Genomic DNA, 15,169 nt, shown 5'->3' on the forward strand with positions numbered 1-15,169 from the left:
TAACCCGAGAAATTGCTGAGTGCCAAACACTTGAGATTTCAGCTTAGATGGATCATGCTGTATCCATCTCAGAGCCATTAACTACATTGTATATTCCACTGAATAAAGTTTTGAACGAGTACTGTACTGTAACAAGCAAGCTTTTATTCATTAATGTCTGTGAAAGATATCAGCACAGGACTGATTTTTGAATCCTGTTTGTCCAGGTTCGACCTAGACCAGCCACGCCCGCCACCACAGTGCCCATAGCTCCTGCCCCCACACCCACCTCCCTGACCCCAATGCTGGCGGCTCCCCAGCTACTGCAGAGGCCCGTCATGTTGGCAACAAAATTCAGCGCTGGCTCCATGCCCGCAGCCCCTGGCCCCATCACGCAGCTCCGGATCCTCAACGGCCAGTCCGGCGCCACCATCACCAAGACCCTGACCACCACTCAGCTCACAGGCATCGTCATCACCACTCCGGCAACCATTGCCCCCATCCAACTGACCACATCCCCTATACAGCAGGCTAGCATCATCAGTGCTGATGCTAAGGTGAGTATGCATTATCTAGAGCTTCTGACCTGCCCTGTGCTGAGTCTCTAGCAATGAGTCCAGAAATGCAGTAAAAAGATTGTTCTGAGTGTTTATTACCCAGTTTGGCTGAATGTCCTTATGGTTTGTTATTCATTCATTTAAGTATTTTGGGGGTGAATGTTGCAGTTGTAGTGTGCATTCTTACGGTTTCAATTGTAACCCATTGTCCGAGAGTCCTGAGAAAGTGAATTACTAAATATAAAAATTTGTATTTTTGCACAAGCTCAGAAATAGAATATGCCCATAGGCAGGGCAGGACATGCATGCTCTGCTTGTTACTCACACACTTGTTTCAGTAAAGCACGCTTTGGTGGAATCCCTCTGCGTTCATTGTAAGAGCAATTTATCTAGGTGCAAGTACACCAGGTTTTTAAAGGGAATGGGAAATGGCACTTTGATTGATTTATTGCTTGTTAAAAAACACTTTTATTGTCAAAAATGATAATGAAAACCAACCATAACATTGCAATTCTACAGTGTATTCTATGCTTCCTGGTTATTAGTTTCAAGTTCACAGGAATATTGTGAAAGTATTTTTGTCATGCTTTCTGAATAATTCATCTGTTTTACATTTTCCAATAGTATTTTGTTTTTAACAAACATTTTATATTGCATCTTTAAGTTGTTATCTCAAAGTGGTATGGTCAGTGTCTGTTGGCAGCTGAAGCCACTGCTTACTATGATGTTGCTGTTGTCTAGGCTGAGATCATTCCGGATGAAGCAGAGCCAAATACCTCCCTGAGGGTGCCCACGTCCCCTTCTCCCGTCTCTGTGACGATGCCTTCCCCTCCTCCTCCTCCCCCTCCCCCTCCCCCTCCCAAACAAGAGGAGAGTCCTGAGGTATAAACACTTCACAGTCCTCATGCTGAATTATGTGGATAATGGAATGATGATAAATGAAATGACTTTGTGGTTCTTTTTTTCAGAAACTTGCCTTCATGGTGTCCCTTGGTTTAGTAACCCATGACCATTTAGAGGGTAAGCAGCGTGGCATCTTGATTTTCTGAAATAAATGTAGTTATTCAGCTATGATATACAGTTTTAAGTAATAAGCATCCTAGGGGCAGCATGTCAGTAGGTCTGACTGTAACTGTGATTGACATCTCTTTGTCTCATGTGTGTTCCTTCAGAGATTCAGAGTCGGAGGCAGGAGCGAAAGCGGCGCACCACAGCAAACCCAGTCTACAGTGGGGCTGTGTTTGAGCCTGAGGTAAAGCACCTCGCAGCTCTCATCTTGCATACCGCCTGAGGCTTGCACAGCACCTCCTAGGGACATGACATTACAAAAACTAGTGAATGCTGCTGATGAAACCAGTGTCTTGAAGTGTTGCATTTCTGAGTGCAAACAAAATGTACTTACTTGAACTCAACAGTTTCAGTACATAACATTTTTTCTGCAAAAACTTGTTGGTATGAGTTTAAAGTCAATACATCTCAATGCATTTATTTATGCCGAGATACAAAGCACTTTTTTTTTAAAATAAGCTGTTCTGTCAGTTTATGGATTCTTTCTGTTCTCAGCGCAAGAAGACAGCTGTGACCTACCTTAACACCCCTCTCCATCAGGGCACCAGAAAGCGAGGTCAGTCTGAATGGAATTGCACCTGTCTGCCATAAGCAACCTGCTGGCAAGTCCATAAGTTGTGAACATGCCGACTCTAAACTCTACAAGCATAGACTAGTGATGCACCAGAACAGATTATTCAAGATATTTTCATGCATGATATGCACTCATGTTATAAATGCAAAGCTGTAAAATACAAGTGCAGTTGAACCCCTGTATCCGCTGGCACAGTGTCTGCAATTTCAGTTGCCCATGGTTCCCCTCAGCCAAAAAATATTAAATTGAAATGTAAGGGAAACAAATTGTTAAACCAGCACTAAATTCAATTTCAATTCAATTTTTTGTGCTTATATAGCGGCAAAACATTACACATGTATCATGGCGCTTTACAGAATGTAGGCAATCAGAGAAAAAGAAGAGGGAAAAGGAAGAAAGAAAGAAGGAAGGCCCATGGGTAACAGGGGCGAGGAAAAACTCCCTAGAATTGGAGATACATATAGGAAGAAACCTCGAGCAGATCCACGACTCAAGGGCCTGACCCATCTGCCTAGGGTCAATACGGACAGTAAGGTCTGTAAACAATGACAAATGCATATGACAGTCAGGTGTGGAGAATAGGACATGGTGTTTAAAGCACCTGAGGTGAAAGTTACAAGAAGGTGGGATGATTACGTATCCGGTATGATGAAGCATAATCATGATTTAGTGAGAGAAAGTGCAATAGTCCGGCGTCGGAATTGTCCAGGAAAGAAAGTTGTGGGGGGCAAGTGGTGGGTCAGCAGACTAGCCAGAATCCGGGCAGAGTTGTCATAGGCAGGTGATGGGGCTGGACGGGCCAGGAATCTAGGTAGGGGGACAGTAATACAGTAGTCAAGGATGGGACTTCAGGTGGGATGGGTAAGAGGAGGGCCAGGCACACGGATGGTTGATGACTGGTGATGATATACCTCACAAGTGAGGTACAGTAAGGGAGAAGAAAGAGAAACGTAGAATGTGTTAGTATTACTTGAAATCAATGTGGTTAATGTCAAGAAGTGATCAGTGGTGCTATATATTGTTACAGTAAATCATAGTGAGAATGGGCAAGAGAGGGAGAGTTGAGAGAAAGAGGGTAGGGGAGAGAGGAGAGGGGAGGGGGTTGTACGGTGTGGCACATGAGAAGTCCATGACCGCACTATGCTATAGCAGCATAACTAAGGCATGGTGAGGGGTAGTCGACACCAGCGCAGGTATGGTCAGTGATCACCATCTCACGCGCGACTGGGGTGCCAGTCACACGAGGACTCAGCAGGTTGGTTCATTCCAAAATCCCTGAGATGGGTGAAGTTCCACACCGCACCATACCTAACTATGGGAGGCAGTAAAGAGGTATGTTTTAAGCCTAGACTTAAAAATAGGGAGGGTGCTAATCAAATTGAGGAGGGTAGATTATTCCAGAGGAGGGGTGCGCGATAGCTGAAAGCTCTGCCACCTACTGTCGTTTTTGAGATTCTTGGAATTACAAGAAGGCCAGTATTCTGTGATCGTCAAATGAACGGTCTGGGCGGGTTATAAGAGACTAGGAGATCTTTAATATATTCTGGTGCCTGGCCATTAATGGCTTTTAATGCTAGGAAGTAATACTTTGAAGTCAATGCGCGGCTTTTAACAGGCAGCCAATGTAGAGATGCCAGGATAGAGGAAATATGTTCATATTTTTTAGTTCTAGTGAGTGTGCGAGCAGCTGCATTTTGTATAAGCTGTAATCTCTTTAGACAGGTGTTATTGCAGCCAGCATACAGAGCGTTGCAATAATCAATCCTTGAGGTTACAAAAGCATGGATTAATTTTTCAGCATCTGGTAAGGATAAGGGCTTCCTTATCTTTGAAATGTTCCTTAAGTGATAGAATGAAGTTTTGGTAATCTGTTTTATGTGATTACTTAGTGATAGGTCTTGGTCAATTGTAACTCCTAAATTTTTAACACAGTAAATGTAGCCTGTGATGAGGATAGGATATCCCTCATCTTTTTAGGACCTACAACCATGACTTCTGTTTTATCGGAGTTCAAAAGCAGGAAATTATTTGTCATCCATGTCTTTATATCTCTTATACATGTGTCAAGTTTGGCTAATGGAGTTAATTCGTCAGGTTTTACGGAAAGGTATAGTTGTGTATCGTCTGCATAAGAATGAAATTTAATGCCTAATTTCAGAGCCTAGGGGAAGCATATAGAGAGAAAATAACAGGGGCCCTAGTACTGAGCCTTGAGGCACCCCATATTTTACCATAGTCTGGATAGACGGTTTACTGTGGACTTGTACAAATTGTCTGCGGTTAGAAAGGTATGATCTAAACCAAGCGAGTGCTGAGTCTTTAATGCCTATCAAATGTTCAAGCCTGTGAAGTAGTATGTCATGGTCTATGGTGTCGAAGGCAGCACTGAGGTCTAGGAGGACTAAAATTGGCATCGGCAGCAATGAGGAGGTCATTAAAAACTTTAACTAAAGCTGATTCAGTACTGTGGTGAGCTCTGAAACCAGATTGATATAATTCTTAGATTTTATTCATATGTAAGAAGGCACTAATTTGTTTGGACACTATTTTTTTCTAGTATTTTCGACAGAAAAGGGAGATTAGATATAGGCCTATAGTTGGCCAGGCTGTTAGGGTCAAGGGTAGGTTTTTTGAGGGATGGCTTAATAACAGATAACTTAAACGACTGTGGTACATGCCCTGACAGCAGTGAGTTATTTATGATCTGGAGCAAAGCATTATCCAAGAAAGGGAGAGCAGATTTCAGAAGATGAGTAGGGATAGGATCTAGTAGACTAGTTGTAGATTTTGATGAGGAAATTGTGGAAGTGAGGCCTAATATGTCGATCGGTGTAAATTAATTCAAAGTTGTTCGTCTCATCTGTGATTCAATTATGTTTTCGCTACCGTTCAGCAATGGAGTACGAATATCTGGTGAGACTGATTGGTTATTAATCTTATCTCTAATTGTTTCAATTTTGTCATTGAAAAAATTCATGAAGTCATTACTGTTTAGGCATATAGGGATAGATTCGGTTACTTCAGTGTGGCTCTTCGTCAGGCGGGAAATTGTGGTAAAGAGAAATTTTGTATTATTTTTGTTTTCTTCGATCAGCAAGGAATAGTAGGTTGACTTAGCCTCGTTGAGTGCTTTTTTGTAGGTGATAAGGATATCTTTCCATGCTTGGCGGAAGACTTCCAATTTAGTAGTATGCCATTTTTGTTCAAGTTTGCGCGCTGCTTGTTTGAGGGTTTTTGTCTGTGTGGTGTACCATGGAACACGCCTTACTTGTTTCCTTACTCTCTTTTTTAGTGGTGCTACTGATAAATAATATTAGCTCCTGGGGTCCCCCTACAGTTGAGAAGCGTCTTTGCAATAAACTGTAAACATAACTCCAATATAATATAGAGGGAATGCACCGACCGCAGTCTGTAGAAAGAGAGCTCTGAATTCCTGTAAGTAGTCTATCTAGTTGTACTCAACAGCAGCTCTTTTCCATTGTGATGTCAGAGGGGGGAGGGGCAGTGTTCCTACCCAAACAGCAACTTCATATTTTACAAGTGATAAAACCTGCTCAGGGTGCGGCAGAAGTGCTGTTCGCCCTTTTAAGAGTTTACGTGCCATCAAAATGATTTTGGAAGCGTTATTTTAAGGTAAAAATAAAACTCTTTAGGGGGGCTTTCTGACGGAAGACACAATAGTCGTAATAAACACATATAAACCTAATAGGTCACAATAAACGTTAGTCTATTGCTGTGCACCATAATAACACATACAGTATCTAAAAGCCATCTCTGTGCTCCGGTGAAGTTATTATGGTGTTTGCTACTATCCACGGTTTCGGCGATCCAAAACACTGTCGCTTCCCTCTCAGGTACAGGGGTCTTACTGTACTTCAGCTATGCTCTGTCAAAACATGGTAAGTGTTTTACAGTTGTTCAGAGAAGAACAGCTTCTATATTTTTGTGCTGTTTTTTTTTTCTGTTTTATGCTCATAAATATTATGCGGTTTGTTCGACCCAAGTCAAGCCAAATATGCATGCTTGCCCTCTAATATTTAATACTATTGCTAATGCTGATGCTTCCTGATAGTGAAAATGTCCATTTATCAAAATTCATTCACCAGAAAAAACAAATATTTAGGCCTACATACATAAGTCATATTCCATTAGAGCACCTTTTTCATATTGTTCAATGACACACAACTTTGTCAGTTAGACTCTCTGGTGTAATTACCAGATTGTTATGTAATGTTCTTAGCACCTGGTCTTTGTTAGGCATTGTTTTCAGGACCCTCTCTCTCTCTGTCTCTCTCTCTCTCCATCTCTCTCTCTCTCTCATGTGTTTGACAGAAATTAATTCTGAGTGAGGGTATTTGACACAGTCATTATAGATTGTCCAACAGTTGTACAACACATTCCATGAGTGGGGACATCCTGGCACCACTCCACTCAGGCTCTTCAAGTCTAACAATCACTCTGTGTTTGATATACTTTAAACTGTGGAATTGTACTACCTCAGCATTTTGTTTATTCAAAGCATTATCTGGCATGTGACAGTTTTCAAGTAAGGAAAATTAGCAAATAGTGTAAAGGAAATGACTGTACAAATTTATGTGACATAAAAACAGGTGAGTATACAATTTAACATGCACGTATCTGTCTATTTTTTTGGAGCGGAAAAAGAATAAGCAAAATAGAAATAATTAAAAGAAGCCATAACTTGCTGTCATCAAACTCAATTAGTTGATAGTACAGCTGCTACATAAGAGCAATATGATGCTTGTGTTTGTTGTTTGTCCTCACATTCTCTTTGGGTGGTGACCTGAGTTTTACTATGTGATGCTGGCTGTTACTGGTTCTGACATCTGTTGTGCCTGCCCTATCCCCTAACTAACACGATATTCCCTACTCACCCAATGCTTGCCTAATATCTGCTTCGCCTCCTTTCTCTGTGCTAGCCAATGAGGACTCCTTGTCAAAGGTATGTCAGACAAACGTTTGCTTTTCTGTTCCCTGCTTCCTTTTTTGTTTTCCTTTTTTGTTTTGGTTTTTGTCCCGTCTGTCTCATCTCATTCAGGTCGCCCTCCTAAATACAGCAGTGTGTCGGAGTTGGGCCTTCATCCCCCTGCCACCCCCACCGGCAGCCACTTGGCCCCTCAGGCCCCCAGGGGCCCCGACTCCGGGGGGCCTTCTTTACCCGTCCACCCACACACTCTTCCTCTGCCAAACCCCAGCTCTGGGGATGTAAGTAGCTGCCAGAGACTCCATGGCAAACTAGATCCAAGAGGAAGCACACTTTTCACGTAGCTCATTACTGCCAGCCCCCTCAGTGCCCAGGCAGCCTATTTTATGGCCATGGGATCCGCCGTGGATTTAGTCCAGTTTGGCTTGATGGATTATGCTGGTCTCAGAACACACTGCAACAGTAGTACCTTTGAAGAAATGCTCCTCAATTCCATAACATACCTCCATCCATCACCCTTTGTCCTTTTATGTTTTGAGGATGTCCATGGCCTTACAAAGTGAACAGTTCCCTATTCCCCTCTTGACTCCCTGTACTTCCCCATGTTAGGATTGTTTTATTTGTATTTTTTAGTTTGAAGAGTAGAGTTGCCCACTAGGAGACATTTCTAGTTTCTAGTAGACATTTTAGAACAGAGCCCATTTTGGTGAAAGTATCAGTAGAGCAAGTCGAATAGCATGAAAACATGTCCACTATTCTACTTGTTTTTTAGATTCACAGTAAGTATTTCTTAGTTTTTGGGAAACCTGATATTGCAGAATATTGTGAGATTGAGACAGGTCACAGCAAAGCAAATCCCAGAGCCTACCTCCCTTTTGCTCCCTAATACCCTCAGTGTAACTGGTAGAGCATCAAGCAGCTATGATACTGATTGGTGCAATTCTTCCTGACAGGGAGATATCCATGAGGACTTCTGCACTGTGTGCAGACGCAGTGGTCAGTTGCTTATGTGTGATACATGCTCACGTGTCTATCATCTGGACTGCCTGGATCCACCCCTGAAAACCATTCCCAAGGGCATGTGGATTTGCCCAAAATGTCACGATCAGGTAATTGCCTACTCCTTAAAGAGCCAGTGGCCTTCATTCAGGGGTGAGGTGGCAAAATCAATGATGTAGAACAACCATATATAACCCAGCATCAGAGCAGGCATCCCTTTTGAAGGCTGTTCCCTACTTTGTAAGTTTAGATGTGTCTTCTGTTTTGGACATCCATGTTTCATTTTGTATTATTAGTCAAATTTTATTTTTAGTCAAAATTACATTTTCACTGTTAAATTTTATTTTTGTCTGTGTGGTTTGAGTGAGTGGTCAAGACAGTTATCCGTCAAAACTAGCTTGTTGGTAAGAAAATAAGAAAGGTTTGTATATCCACGTATGGTATCAGGTTGGTATTATGACTATACCTTCATAACATAATTTTACATTATTGCGTTGTATAATGGTGCTGTCCCTCATAATTTTGGAATAATTTAATAGGGAACTTCACTTCACTCCTTCTTGCTTGTTAGATGATGAAGAAGGAAGAAGCAATCCCATGGCCTGGAACACTTGCCATAGTCCATTCATATATTGCATACAAAGCAGGTAAGATTTTATTTTTTGTTGATTGAACATTGATGAACCATAGTTGTTTACTTGTAATGTAATGTAGTGCATGATGGGTAACTGTGTCTGTCTGGATCATATATGGTTATTCTGCGTCTTTCTTGGTCATTAGTCAGAACCACTCCTCTCCCCAGACTTCACTGGACACTATAGCCTGAAATCTACACATTTCTGTCAGTCTGATGAATGAAATGATCAGGCTGAGAAACTCCTCAGCTGATTATGTATATAACATATATAATGTACTAAAACAAAGCACTGACAGAAGGTCATTCTGGCAGTGATAATGGATCTGACAGCCTGAATCATATATGAATCAATACCTTAAGACATGATCAGGCTGAGAAACTCCTCAGCTGATTATGTATATAACATATATAATGTACTAAAACAAAGCACTGACAGAAGGTCATTCTGGCAGTGATAATGGATCTGACAGCCTGAATCATATATGAATCAATACCTTAAGACATAATCATATATGAATCAATACCTTAAGACGATAATTTCTATGTATTTTAAGCAATTAGAATCCTCGGCCAGGTGGCCAGGCCACCTGCACCAACTGTCAGTTTCTCAGGCTTTAAGCATACAACTGGCTCTCTTAAGACTACACATCCTGTTCAACTGTTTCCTCTGTCCACAACAGTTTCAAAATAAAAGTCCTTACCACAATAGTTCACTGTTAAACAATTTAACCATTTAAACTATCCACCTACTTAACTGTTCAGTCATTCCAACTATATTAAACCTCATCTACCTAGCAAATAATTTAACCATTTAAACTACCCACTTATTTAAGGGTCAACTGATCAAAACTATTCTGTAATATCCTGTATATTTTATTTTTCTAACAGCAAAAGAGGAGGAGAAACAGAAACTGGTGAAATGGAGTGAGGATCTGAAGCAAGAAAGGGAGCATCTGGAACAAAGAGTCAAACAACTGAGCAACTCAATAACAGTAAGACTCTAGAATAGTAAAATATTAATTAACTCAATAACAGTAAGACTCTATAATAGTAAAATATTCATTATGTTCTGTCTTTCTATACATACTTGCACTAAAGTATTTTGTTCTTAGTTTCTTAGTTATTTGAAAATAGACACCCCAAAACACAATAACTATTTTTGTATAGTATTGTTTTGTATTTATGTTTCAATGCTTTTTAAAGGCTGTACACTCCTTTTGTTTGGACCTTATGTGTGAGTAAGATCTGCCTTTGCCCTTTCCCAAAAGAAATGCATGGAGACCAAGAACACAGTGCTTGCGCGGCAAAAGGAAATGCAGGTGTCTCTGGAAAAAGTCAAAGGTCTGGTACGCCTCATCCAAGGCATCAGCCTCCCGCCCCTGCCTGACACACCATCCAACCCCAACGGCATCGCTAACGGTGAAACGGAGCATCCAAGCTCCAAGCACACAAACTGTGGGAGCTTCAGTGACAACATCAACGGCAACAGTAACAGCACGGACATCTCAAAGAATGACAACACAGATGAGCGAGAGGATCAAGAGAAGGAGGATCTCATCAACAGCACTGGCAACAGCAGTAACCTCAGCAAAGCCCCAGAGCCTCCTCAACCCCAGGCAATACCCCCCAGACATGTGGAGGGAGCCAAATAACACCTAGCCATTTATGGACAACTGTGATATACCCATCTAGGAAAACCCCTTCAGCACCTTAGTAAGGTGTCCAAAGTTGCCAATCAAAGTACAGTTTCTTTTTTCATCTTGTCATTGAAATGTCTGTGAGGATGGGTGTTCCTGACTGCCAGTCAGGGAAACAGAGGGGTTTGTCCAGTACCAGCAGTATGTCATTTCAAGGTCTAATAACGTCAGTGTAAAGGATGATCATAATGACTCTAATGAACAATGATAGTAATAATAATAGTAATAAAGGTTTCAAACATCACACCAACGTGTGCCTGCAACAGTCGCCGTAGCGCCTCTTTATGGGGATGGGTCCTTAGGGTGCATTGGTCTGCAGTTCCGTAAAAAGGGATGGATGAGAGATATTTGAATTCCCATCTAAAGGTTCTTCACCAACCTCTCCACCATTCTGAAACCAAAACCACAGCTCTGCAGCAGTCATGGAGCAAGCAACTCCTCAGTGTATTTCTCCCGTTTCTTTCATTATTGTGACAGTCTGACAAGCATTTGTAATTCTTACCACTGACTCACCAACTACATCTCTCTCCTGTCATCTAGTCATCACGACAAACTCCCCGAAATCTCATGCTCCAAAAGGTCCCCATTCCAATAATCTGAAGGCTAGGCGGATTTCCGTCTGCAGCAGGGGTCATTGAGTATGTCAGATACATGCCATAGTTTTTTTGGCCAGTGTTTTGGATTTGTGTGGTCACATGCCAATGGACTTAATTCTGGCCTTGGTTTGGATTCTATTCTTCATCTTTTTTTACATTCTAAAGCACTGCTGACAGACACTGTGCTCTTAAGGCAGTGGAAATGAATGGGTACAAGAGGTGATGAGAATTGATGGTTGAAGATGATTTGGATTAGTGCAGATCTCATCTCAGGCTTGTTAAACTCACACCCAACTGCTAAGCGAAGACCTTTCGCTGAAGATGAGCAGGTTTAGTTATCGATATATAAAAAGTATCTGTCAAAGTGCTACGGGCGTTTCGTTTTTGTTTTGTTTTGGGTTTTTTCTTTTTTTGGGGGGGGGACTTTTGCTCAAACATTTGAAGTTAAAGGTAAAAAAAGAGAACAATGATTTACATTATTTTTTACATATGTGGGGGAAATTATTCAGGTCTTCCTAGTGTTGAAATGTTAAGGTACAAATCTTTACAAGTGCATTTCTGTTTCATAAAACAATTATTTCTAATTAAAATGGTAGGACTGGAAACATTCTGTAAATATATTTTCTTTATTTTTTTAAGATTAACTTTGCATATAATTTGTTGAATTCTCAACTGCCAAATGTTTCTGAATCCAAATATAGCAGGGAAATGTCTTAAGTTCTTAATGGAATCTGAACATAATGTACCTAAAGGTTACATGTGCATAACCAAGAAAATCTGTAACAGGTACTGCTTCTGTAAGACTTGACCCTAGGAGTGAAGAAGAAATTATAATTATCAGAGAGTACAGCTATAAGAGAGGTGAAACCACTATGGCTTGCTTGTGAATGACCATGCCTTTATTATGTGACCATTTTGCCATTTGCCAACTGCAGTCAGTGATATTCTGTCTCGTCCTAGCTGGCTTATGGTGACAAATAGAAAACTGTCCCATTGAACTTCCTACATTTCCACATTATGCACACTGGTCTCAAATTTATGATCAAATCAATATTAGTCAGGTGTTATTAACACTGACGTAGCATCTTAAGGGCTTTCTTTGTTGTTTTGGTTTCTCAGTTGCCGTGGTTTCTTATCTTGAAAAGAGCAATTAGGATCCCTATAAGCACAAGTGTGATGGCTTGACGGTCACATCATAATATGCTGGTGTAGTACTCAATCTGGAGTATTGTTTTGTATATTCCCATATTGAATGCATCAAGATCAAACTTTTGGACTCTCATCTGGGGCCTATGACCACCTCTTCATATTTAGAAATGGTGTGGTGAATACAGGACTACCAGAGCCTAAAAAATAATAATTATTTGTGAATGGCATTTGTTCTTAATTTGTTGGGTTGTCTTATGTAAAGGTCATTACTGGTGGTTTCCCCAATTACTTTCCTCATAATCTCTATGTCTCATCTCCTTAATGACAGAAAAAGACTATGTATACTAGAGAGCACAAACTATACTCATGTTCTCCTGATGGGTAGGTCTAGTACTTCTCACAGAGGTCAGCAGACAGGTGTGAGTTAGGACCAGTGTTGTTTTCATGTATTATGTCTTGTGTTTAATATGTGCACTCTGCTGCGCTCCCCCGTTCTTTTTGGCCTTTAGTAGCATTAGACATCTCTTATATTGCGACTGCCTTAAGAAATAATGTTCATAATTCTTTCCAGAAGTGGTGTGTTTGGTTCATGTACTGTTGGTCTTTACTTCTCATTGTCTTAAAGAATGTTTGTGTATGGTGTATCTCTTCATCAAAATAATCTTCCTTTGCTTAAAATAGAGAACAGATTATCATAGGGAGAGGGAGGGCTGCGCATAGGGACTGCCTGCTTTTGTTTTCTGATGAAGTGTAGTGTGAGGTCAGTGCCTAAATATGTGTCCTTCTGTGGTTGATTATGGAGTGCCCTATGTCGGTCTTGGGTGTGCTAAAGAGAATATTACATTGAACGGTTACAGACAAGCCACATTATTTTTTCATTCTGTTTCACTACAACTTTATTTGTAAATATACTACAGCACTTTCAGAACCTTATTAGTATTATTATATTATTTTCATATCACCTTTGTACCATTTGTATTTATTTCCGAAGTAAGACTTAAGTTACAATCCCTTGTAGTGTGTTGTTTTGCGAACTGATATTATTTTGACATTTTGATCTGAGTTGTAACAAATATAAAACTTACAGGCAACAATTTCTGACTTTCAGAAATAGCGCTGGTTATTTGAAGCCAAGCAAGTTGCAACAGACAAAATCAAAAGATATATCTTTATATAAAAATATCATTGTACGATATTAGAGGACTGTTGTTGTCATCCTTTGCCTTTAATATTTTATTTTGTAGGTTTTTATTTATTTGGCTTTTTACGTTATCACTGCTTGAAAATGCCAGGATTGGTCAATGTGCATTTCAGCTTTGCTTATGTGCTGCAGTTTAAAATCACTGGTAACTCTGAATCGGAAGTATGTGACTTATATGAGACCAATTTTTGAAGTGGCATGTCATGAACATGGCAAAACAAATAAAGGCCACCATCCGGACCTTAATATAGTATATAGTATATTAACATGAAACATTAAATATTGGCTATTGTGGAGTTTAGTCATGCTAAATCTATTTCAGTCATGCCTCAAGGCAAATACTATTGTGAATGTCAGATATTTGTTAAACTCTTATGGTGAAGTGCACCATTTAAATGCAGAAGTATATATTTTCCCCAAACCCAGCATACCCAAAGAATATGTCCATGACCATGACTCTGTTCTACATACTCAGATTCATAACTCATAACTTCTCACATGAGTATGCACCAGCAAAATAACGGTAATAATGTTTGATGACAGCTTGTAATGGTTCTATTTTCATTTTCTATAGCTACAAAGATTGTGTTGTAAATGAAAGAAGTGCCCAAAATATACATAGATTTCTCATTATACTGGAGAGGGGAAGAAGATACAAATTTTACCTCGACTATTATGTTGAAAATTAGTTGCCCATGTTTTGGAATAATGACTGGAGCAGATACTCAAACCTTGCTTGATGAATAATTAGGGTACTGCGCTGAATCAGGAAAACAATTCAGATGATTTGTTTGGCTGAGAATGTGTTAAACAGTGTTAAAGTAGTTGAGCATATGGCTCTTTGCATGTGTTTCAAAAGGTTCAAAAGCAAGAGTGGGTCAAACAATATGCTATCTTATGATTGTGGCATATGTTTCTGCCAGTTCTATATTAAATACACTTACGGGATCTGCCCTATGTTAAAGGAAGTTGATGGATATCAAACCATTAAAATAGCTGTCAAAAGATACATGGCCCCCTGTGCAAGTATACTTGTGTGCTGAAAGTGAGATTTTCTGTTGTCTGTTTTTCCCCTGTTCACAACAGTGCATTACAGTCTGCAGCATATGTTGTTTATTGAACTGTTTTCTCATAGGTAATCTAAACACAACTGTGACCTTTCTTCTGCACCAACAGCATTCATATCAAGACCTTTTGGTAATATTTATTACCTTCTCCCACTGGATGTTGTGGTAAGAGTTGTTTATGGTATGGTAAAATTCTGGTACTTCCTCTTAGGTTATGTTTGGTGTAGAGACACAAAAACAAGAAGAGGTATGCTTGATGTGCTGCAAACTTTGAAAATTATTTATGACACAATCTACATATTGTTATCTACATCTTGTAAAAAAGGTTAATTGTATTTTTCATTGGGTTTTGAATACTATCACTTTTTATTTTTACAGCATAAATGTTACCAACCCTTTGTCACATTCTGTTGGCATCCTGTGTTCTACCAGATGTTTGTGAGTTTCTTTACCTCTGTCATGTACTTGAGCCTCTGTTGTGATAAATTATTTGAATGCAGTGTTTACCTGACGTTCTAGCAGAGCATCAAAAGAAGTGGAGATTTTAGGAGCATTTGATCAATTTGTATTTATTTATTTTACCATTTTTGCAATTAAAATGACAAAGCAATGCTTTGTGCTCTTATTTGATTACCCTCCTCATTTCACTTCAACTGGTTGTATGATGGATGTGGTCATACTGTAGGCCTACTCGTATACA

General features: G+C 40.0%; 1 protein-coding gene across 4 annotated transcripts in view; it reads left to right on the plus strand.

Moving 5' to 3' along the window:
• phf21aa (PHD finger protein 21Aa) overlaps window positions 1-15,094 on the plus strand; it is a 46,197-nt gene extending 31,103 nt beyond the window's left edge. For 2 of the 4 annotated variants that reach the window (XM_048262653.1, XM_048262656.1), the window contains 10 exons: window positions 207-536; window positions 1,278-1,418; window positions 1,505-1,556; window positions 1,709-1,788; window positions 2,100-2,160; window positions 7,238-7,404; window positions 8,077-8,232; window positions 8,694-8,769; window positions 9,648-9,751; window positions 10,028-15,094. In XM_048262653.1, coding sequence (XP_048118610.1) covers window positions 207-536; window positions 1,278-1,418; window positions 1,505-1,556; window positions 1,709-1,788; window positions 2,100-2,160; window positions 7,238-7,404; window positions 8,077-8,232; window positions 8,694-8,769; window positions 9,648-9,751; window positions 10,028-10,411 — 1,551 coding nt within the window. In that variant the 3' untranslated portion in view covers window positions 10,412-15,094. Of the gene's footprint in view, window positions 1-206; window positions 537-1,277; window positions 1,419-1,504; window positions 1,557-1,708; window positions 1,789-2,099; window positions 2,161-7,118; window positions 7,142-7,237; window positions 7,405-8,076; window positions 8,233-8,693; window positions 8,770-9,647; window positions 9,752-10,027 lie in introns of all 4 variants that reach the window. The other 2 variants (XM_048262654.1, XM_048262655.1) reach the window with 2 other exon arrangements.
• The last annotated feature ends 75 nt before the right edge of the window (window positions 15,095-15,169 follow it).

Source organism: Alosa alosa, chromosome 14 (genome assembly GCF_017589495.1).
Source record: "Alosa alosa isolate M-15738 ecotype Scorff River chromosome 14, AALO_Geno_1.1, whole genome shotgun sequence".
NCBI classification, from domain to species: Eukaryota; Metazoa; Chordata; class Actinopteri; order Clupeiformes; family Clupeidae; genus Alosa; species Alosa alosa.